Source organism: Loxodonta africana, chromosome 22, assembly GCF_030014295.1.
Source record: "Loxodonta africana isolate mLoxAfr1 chromosome 22, mLoxAfr1.hap2, whole genome shotgun sequence".
Classification (NCBI taxonomy): domain Eukaryota; kingdom Metazoa; phylum Chordata; class Mammalia; order Proboscidea; family Elephantidae; genus Loxodonta; species Loxodonta africana.
Genome location: NC_087363.1, coordinates 884,444 through 893,244, shown reverse-complemented (window position 1 = coordinate 893,244; position 8,801 = coordinate 884,444). Strand labels below are relative to the sequence as shown.

General features: G+C 36.6%; 1 protein-coding gene across 1 annotated transcript; it reads right to left on the bottom strand.

Moving 5' to 3' along the window:
• Positions 1 to 6,990: 6,990 nt before the first annotated feature.
• LOC100673438 (olfactory receptor 10AG1-like) lies at positions 6,991 to 8,110 on the bottom strand. Its single transcript, XM_003422640.4, has one exon. It carries the CDS (start codon positions 8,102 to 8,104, stop codon positions 7,160 to 7,162), a length of 945 nt encoding a protein of 314 aa, XP_003422688.3. The 5' UTR covers positions 8,105 to 8,110; the 3' UTR covers positions 6,991 to 7,159.
• Positions 8,111 to 8,801: the final 691 nt, after the last annotated feature.

The following is an 8,801-nucleotide window of genomic DNA, read 5'->3' as shown; positions in this document are numbered from 1 at the left end:
ATGTTTGTACCACCTGGGGACTTTATTAACAGTGCTAAGGAATTGTCACATTTGTCTATGAAGCATCTCTTTTAGGAATGTAAGAGACCCTGACCTAACAGAAAATATAACATTTCAGAAACATGATGATTCATATACAGCCAGCAAGAAAATAAAACAACACAACCCATATAATTATATTATTTTTACTTTGTATCTATTATATTTTATTTGTACATATACATGTATATATAGAAGTTCTAGAAGGTTCAGTGCTCGAATAACAGCCGAAAGACAGTTCAAATCCACTCAGAGGTGCCTCAGAAAACAGCGCTGCTATTAAAATCTCATTAACTCCAAAATATAAATTTTAGCCATAAGAATTTTGTATAAGCTTACTTCAAAGGCAAATGAGATTGTAGTGGAAGGAAAGTAATGGTACTATAAAGAAATGTGAACAAATTTACTATAATTTTAATAAATAAATTATATATACAATTAATACATAAATTGTCCTAATTAAGGCAATTTTTTTAATTCACTCTGTGTATTCCTTTCATCTTCTTTTGATGCTTCCTGCATCTTTTAATATTTTTTCCAAAGAATCCTTTGCTATTGCAACTAGAGGCTTGAATTTTTTCCTCAGTTCTTTCAGCTTGAGAAATGCTGAACCTGTTCTTCTCTTTTGGTTTTCCATCTCCAGTTCTTTACACTTGTCATTATAATACTTTGTCTTCTTGAGCTGCCCTTTGAAATATTCTGTTCAGTCCTTTTACTTCATCAATTCTTCCTTTTGTTTTAGCTGCTTGACATTCGTGAGCAAGTTTCAGAGTCTCCTCTGACATCCATCTTGGTTTTTTCCTTCTTTCCTATCTTTCCAATGACCCCTTGCTTTCTTCATGCACAATGTCCTTAATGTCATTCCACAACTCATCTGGTCTTCAGTCACTAGCGTTCAATGCATCAAATCTGTTCTTGAGATGATCTCTAAATTCAGGTGAGATATATACTCAAGGCCGTATTTTGGCTCTCATGGACTTGCTCTGATTTTCTTCAGTTTCAGCTTGAACTTGCACATAAGCAATTGATAGTGTGTTCCACAGTCAGCCCCTGACCTTGTTCTGACTGATGATATTGAGCTTTTCATCGTTTTTTTCCACAGATGTAGTCAATTTGATTTCAGTGTTTCCCAGCTGGTGAGGTCCATGTGTGTAGCCACCATTTATGTTGGTGAAAGAAGGCATTTGCTCAGAGTTTCTCAAGCTAAGAAAATTCAGGAAAAACTTCAAGCCTTGAGCTGCAATAGCAAAGGATTCTACGGGGAAAATATTAAAGAACACAGTAAGCATCAAAAGAAGATGGAAGGAACACACAGTCATTATACCAAAAAGAATTAGTCGATGTTCAACTGTTTCAAAAGGTAGCATATGATTAAGGATGGATGGTACAAAAGAAAGAAGTCCAAGCTGCTCTGAAGACCTTGGTGAAAAACAAAGCTCCAGCAATTAACCAAATATCAATTGAGATGTTTCAATAAATGGATGCAGCGCTGGAGGTACTCACTTGTCTATGCCAAGAAATATGGAAGACAGCTTCCTAGCCAATTGACTGGAAGAGATCCATATTTATGCCTATTCCAAAGAAAGGTGATCCAACTGAATGTGGAAATTATAGAACAATATCATTAAAATCATTCACAAGCAAAATTTTGCTGAAGATCATTCAAAAACGGCTACAGCAGTATATCGACAGGGAACTGCCAGAAATTCAGGCTGGTTTCAGAAGAGGACGTGGAACCAGGGATATCATCGCTGATGTCAGATGGATCCTGGCTTAAAGCAGAGAATACCAGAAGGATGTTTACCTTTGTTTTATTGAGTACGCAAAGGCATTCGACTGTGTGGATCATAATAAATTACGGATAACATTGTGAAGAATGGGAATTCCAGGACACTTAATTGTGCTCATGTGGAATCTTTACATAGGTGAAGAGGCAGCTGTTCAGACAGAACAAGGGGATACTGATTGGTTTAAATCACGGAAGTTGTGCAAAGTGTTGTATCCTTTCACCATACCTATTCAATCTGTATGCTGAGCAAATAATCCGAGAAGCTGAACTATATGAAGAAGAACAGGGCATCAGGATTGGAGGAAGACTCATTAACAACCTATGTTATGCAGATGACACAACCTTAGTTGCTGAAAGTGAAGAGGACTTGAAGCACTTACTGATGAAGATCAAAGACCACAGCCTTCAGTATGGATTGCACCTCAACATAAAAAAAAAAAGAAAACAAAAATCCTCACAACTGGACCAATGAGCAACATCATGATAAACGGAGAAAAGATTGAAGTTATTAAGGATATCTTTTTACTTGGATCCACAATCAACGCCTATGGAAGCAGCAGTGAAAAAATCAAATGACACATTTCATTGGGTAAATCTGTTGCAAAGGGCCTCTTTAAAGCATTAAAAAGCAAAGAAGTCACCTTGAAGATTAAGGTGCGTCTGACCAAAGCCATTGTATTTTCAATTGCATCATATGCATGTGAAAACTGGACAACAAATAAGGAAGACCGAAGAAGAATTGACAGCTTTGCACTGTGATGTTGGCAAAGAATATTGAATATACCATGGACTGCCAGAAGAAGGAACAAATCTGTCTTGGAGGAAGTGCAGCCAGAATGCTCCTTAGAAGCAAGGAAGGTGAGATTGGGTTTAACATACCTTGGACATGTTGTTGGGAGAGATCAGTCCCTGGAGAAGGACATCATGGTTGGCAGAGCACAGGGTCAGTGGAAAAGAGGAAGACCTTCAACGAGGTGGATTGACACAGTGGCTGCATCAGTGAGCTCAAGCATAACAAGTATTGTAAGGGTGGCACAGGATCGGGCAGTGTTTTGTTCTGTTGTGCATACGGTCGCTATGAGTCAGAACTGACTTGAGGGCAGGTAACAACAATAACAACAATTAAGGCAATAGAAGAAGAAATCATGTGTGCGTGAGTGTGTGTGTGTGGGTGCGGGGGTGTGAATGATCATCCAAATTGGATATAGGCAGGAGTATATATGTTTTCTTCTTTATTAAATGCATATTTCGGTTGATGGATATATTAAATCCCCTATTATAAGGAGAGAACCTGAATCTCCAGGAAAAGGTCCACCAAATCATATATTAGATTTCTCACATATTGGGTGGCCAAAAAAACTAGACTAGTCACATACCTAGGTTCATGAACTGCGTCATCAGTTTCTTTTCAGTCAGTCTCAATTATGTTAGTTGATAACGAATAACAGATAAATAATTGTGTCCAGAGAGTTACTAAAGGCTAATTCACTGAAAATTAATAGATTGGGTTGCCAAGAAGTAGAGACATAGAAGGAAAAATTGCAGAGGTCTGAAGGTACTTTGCAAAAGTATAAAGGAAGCCCTAATCTTACACTTGTTAATTGACCTTGAGTTTAAAAAATTATAACGGTTAATTAATACAGTCTTTGAATATTAAGAAATATTTAACTCTCTTCCATAGTACTGGTTCATTGGACAAGAATATGAGCCATAAGTTTTAGAAAAACTAAACATAATACAATTTGTGAAAGGAAAATGATCTGAATGTTTAATCAACTGAGTTTCCTTTTCCAGGTAATAGAAATTGTGTGGTGTTCATCTCCTCAAAAATAACACTGGAATAACTAACTTCATAAAATTTGAGTACAGTAAAGCTACTGATTTCACCAATAATTTTATCCAAATACAGCCAACATCTCGATTTTGTGGTGTTTTAAACTTTTCCAAATGCTTTCCATCCCACATAGATATTTGAAAACTTATTACAACCTAGACAGTTAATAGGATAGCTTATTATTATTATCATTTTACTAATTGTGAATATGATAAAAGCATTTGTTAGATTATTTGTTTGACATATTAGTAATAAACAGATTAAAGATCTGTTATCTGAACTGCTGAGATAGCATTGTCCCATTTATATTGTGATCCTCCTTTACTCAATTAAAAAAAAAAAAAGTTACCAACACAGTCAACGCCATAATCATCATTCCTATCATCACTATCATCATCATCATCATGGACTATGTATCAAATTCTTGTAACATATAAAATATTAAGTGAGAAGGGTATACGCATTTTTCTAAATTTTTTTGTTATTGTTGTTGAGAATATACACAGTAAAACATACACCAATTCAACAAGTTTCTACATGTACAATTTGGTGACATTGATTACGTTCTTCAACTTGTTCAAACATTTTCACCCTACTTTTCTAAATTGTTTCTCCCGCATTAACATAAGCTCACTGCCCCCTACGGTTCTTATCTAACCTTTGAGTTGCTACTGTCAATTTGATCCCATATAGATAGTTCTTAAAAGAGCATAATGCTCAAGACAGACCTTTTTAGCAAGTAAGCTAAACTATTGTTCTGGCTCAAGATGACTTCAGGGGACATTTCTGGTTTAAGGTTTAAAGGTTATCTTCAGGGTAATAGGTAATATCTTTCAGGGGTTCATCCAATCTTCATGGCTCCAGAAAGTCTGGAGTCCATGAGGATTTGAAATTCTATCCTGCATTTTGTTCAGGACTCCTCTATGGCATCTTTGGTCAAAATGTTCAGAAATGGTTGCCAGGCATCAGGTAGTTCTTCTGTTCTCAAGCCAAAGGAAGCAATTGTTTATGGAGGCAAGTAGCCACACATTCCATATCCTCCTTCTATTCGTGACTGTCGTTTTTCCTCTGTTGCTCCAAATAAATAAAGACCAATTGCTGTGTATTGGGTGGCTGCTTGCAAGCTTTAAGACACAAGGCACTACACAATGAACTACGACGTAGAACAGACACAGTAAACATGTTATTAGGCCAAGTAACTGGGATATCCAATAAAACCATGAGCCTATACCTCCAAACTAAGGAACCAAATCCTCTGAGGTGTTTCGCATACACACATAAGGTGTTTGATACATGCATTTTACTCATAAAGAAAAAAAAATAAGTACATAACTGTAGGACATCATGTCAGATGGCAGAAGATGTAAACAGCTGTATGATGCAGAAATATAACTATAAAACAGGAACTAAAATTGCCTTGTATACATCTGTACAATCATAACTAATTTACAGAATGTCACGATGTCAAGAGAGCTGCTAGTAGAAGTTCTTAGGGACAGATGCCCTAAATAATCCCTTCATGAGAATTGTTGGCTTGAGGATCTGGAGTTGGCAGGATGGGCATTAATGGCTCTGTTGACAGATGGTCACTTTTCTTGATAATGCCAGTTGAAAGGTTTAATCATTTCAAACACGTTAGAAAGGACTAAAATTGGCAAACTTTAGCCAAACTAATATAGTCACAATGGTGTGGCTTTGGGGAATCAAGAAATAATTTTCAACTTTTTCTTCCCCTTTTATCTCAAAGATTTTTTTCTTTTAAAATCTGAAGTGGTTTAGGAGTTGCTGTTTGGAGTGCAGTCGTGAAAGAGATGAAATATGCCAGAGCATTTGGCCATAATTGCTAAAAAGGACATAAAAATATCTGTAAATTAAACTGTTTGAGGTGAGTAGGAGTTTTCTGTTACATCCTGTGCTCTGGCAGGAAGTTACTAGGGAGAGAACTAAGTGTAAGTAAGCTTTCTTTTGGGAATATGATTTGAAACACTCTATATGGGGGGCATTGGTGGTTCAGTGTTAGAATTCTTGTCTTGATGCAGGAGACCTGGGTTCGGTTCTTGGCCAATACACCACAAGCATAGCCACCAGTCATCTGTCAGTGTAGGTTTGAATGTTACTATGACGCTGAACAGGTTTCAGTGGAGCTTCTAGACTTAGATGGACTAGAAAGAAAGGCTTGGCTCTCTACTTCTGAAAATCAGCTAATGAAAATCCTATGGATCAGAATAGACTGACCCACACAACCAGTCATGCGGCTGGCACAGGAAGAGGAGAGTTCCGTTCCTTTCTTTATGGGTTCACCATGAGTGGGGCTAACTGTACAGCAGCTAACAACAGTCCCACATAGGTACATAGTAGGTTTAATAAATATGCTCTCAATGCTCATTGATGCTCTAAAATAGTATACATTTATCCATGCTCTCATTGAGTTACTCACTCAATAAACACTCATTTTTGATTCACTATTGTCCAGAGAAATCGACTCCAGTGTTTTTATTTTTAAGTAATTAATTTATTGTCCAGTATCTGTGATGTAGAATCATAAAAGGATGTTGGTAAACACAAGTATGAAGATTTAGATGACTAATTCATTAAGGCAACTAATCTTGTATGCTTGCAAGAATATTTAAACCAAAAATTTTAATAGCTTGAGTTCTATTCTTATTTTTTATAAAGAAAATGTGGAACAGATCACACTTTTATTTATACAACAAGATTATTGTTTAGACATGGAACAGGAAATTAGACCAATTTACAAGTATATACTCAAGCATAGTAAACTTGAAGCTAGGTATCTCAAAGTACATCATAAGCTGAAGTGATTGACTTGCCAATGGGGAAATGTAGAGACTTGAAATATTTCATAACTGTGTTTGACACACACTTAAAACATTAATAATTAAGCTCATCATACTACTTTAAAAATGTAGTAAAAAAACACAAAAATATTTGTCAATTCAACAATTTCTACATTCATAATTCAGTGACATTATTTGGGCAACCACTATCATTACCCTTTTACAAAATATTCCACCACCATTAACATAAACTCAATGCCCCTTAGGCAAAAATTATCCTATTCCTCACCCCCTTAATTACTACTAACCTTTGGCTGCTATATATTTCCATGTTTTATAAGTGAGATCTTGAAGTCTTTGTCCTTGGGCGACTGACTTATTTCACTCAGAATAAAGTTTTCAAGTTTCACCCATGTGTTGTGTGTATCAGGACTTTATTTCTCTTTCTGACTGCATAATATTGTCTACACCACATTCATCTACTGATGGATATTTAGGTTGTTCTCTACCTCATCATGGAAACCCTGGTGGCGTAGTGGTTAAGTGCTATGGCTGCTAACCAAAAGGTCAGCAGTTTGAATCCGCCAGGTGCTCCTTGGAAACTCTATGGGGCAGTTCTACTCTGTCCTATGCGGTCGCTAGGAGTCAGAATCGACTCGACGGCACTGGGTTCGGTTTTGTTTTGGCTACCTCATCATGCTACTTTTTAAGAAAGAATTTTCTCAGTGCAGCAACAACATCCTTGTTTCTAAGGCTATATATCATGGGATTAAACATCGGAGTCACTATGGTGTAGAAAAGAGAGAGCAGCTTGTCTGCTCCTGCAGAATTATAGGACTTGGGTCTTAAATAGGTGATGGTAGCAGATCCAAAGAATAAAACAACAACCAGCAGGTGGGAAGAACATGTGGAGAAGGCTTTAGCCTGTCCTGAGGCTGTTGGCAACTTTAGAATGGCGGAAATGATTTTACTGTAGGAGGCAAGTATCAACATAAAAGGAAGAGCAACAAACAACATAGCTACTGTATAGACTGACATCTCATGAACAAAAGTGTCCCCACAGGCCAACTTGATAATTGGAGGGATATCACAGAAGAAGTGGTTGATTTTGTTAGAATCACAAAAATGCAGACAGAAAATCTGAGCTGTTTGCCCTATCTGGACTGGGATGCCGATGACCCAGGAGCCAACTGCTAGCTGGACACACAGCTTTTGGTTCATGACTAGAGGGTAGTGCAGAGGGTTACAAATGGCCACATAGCGGTCATAAGCCATCACTGCCAGGAGGAAACATTCAGTGGCCGCCAGCATAAGAAAGAAGCACATTTGGGTGGCACATCCCAGCACAGAAATGCTTCTGTCCTGAGTCCAAAGATTGACTAGCATCCTGGGGAGAATGACAGTTACATAAGAAATTTCCAATAAGGAAAAATTTGCCAGGAAAAAATACATGGGTTTCTGTAATGCAGGATCGAGTCTGGTTAGTATTATTACTAGGCTATTTCCAATTATAATAATTAGGTAAATGATGGAGAACACTCCAAAAAGAAATCCTTGGAGGTTTGAAAGGTCAGAAAATCCCAGCAGTACAAATCGCATCACTGTAGAGACATTGCCTTCAGGTTTTTTCAGTTCGTGTTTCATCTGTAGGAAAGATTAAATCAGAAATACAAGTTACTTCACTTTTCTTGGCTTTTGTACTCTCACTTGCAAACCGGGGATAGTACACCTTACAATTTTGCCAGTTCTTATAAGCACAAATCCTACAAATGACAGTTACTCTAAAAAGATGGTCAAGTGTATTTTTAAATTATTGGTCAACAAATCCATAAGAAACATTTTTTTTTTTTTTCCTCTGCTAAGGGTTTCCTTATATTTCCTTGTTTCTGTTGATGGCATACGTGATTTTAAATTTTGGTATTCACATAAACATTCAAAATCTCTAAATTTGAAATTATGTTCAATGATAGCAATTATTTCATCCCTTTATTGGCATGCTTCCCTCTCAACTCTGCTTTCCAGTGTCATCAACTGAAAATTAATTCTTATTACCCAAAGAAATACTCTGTAAGTAATCTGTTATAGTATTGAACCATTTAAATGCAGTTAATAGAAAACGGTGTTTTTCCTATGGTATCTCAAAAGCCTTGTTTTGCTTTAAAAAAAAAAATAACATACCTTAAATTGAGGCTTTTTTGTTATAAAACATGATGATGAGTTAATGCCAAATGTTATGAACTGATATTTAAACTTTAAATATCTGTTTATATTTCAATGTAAGGTCTGCGAAGTCAGAAGTCATCATTTTTATTCACATTTTGTAGTCAGGCATAAGTTAGAA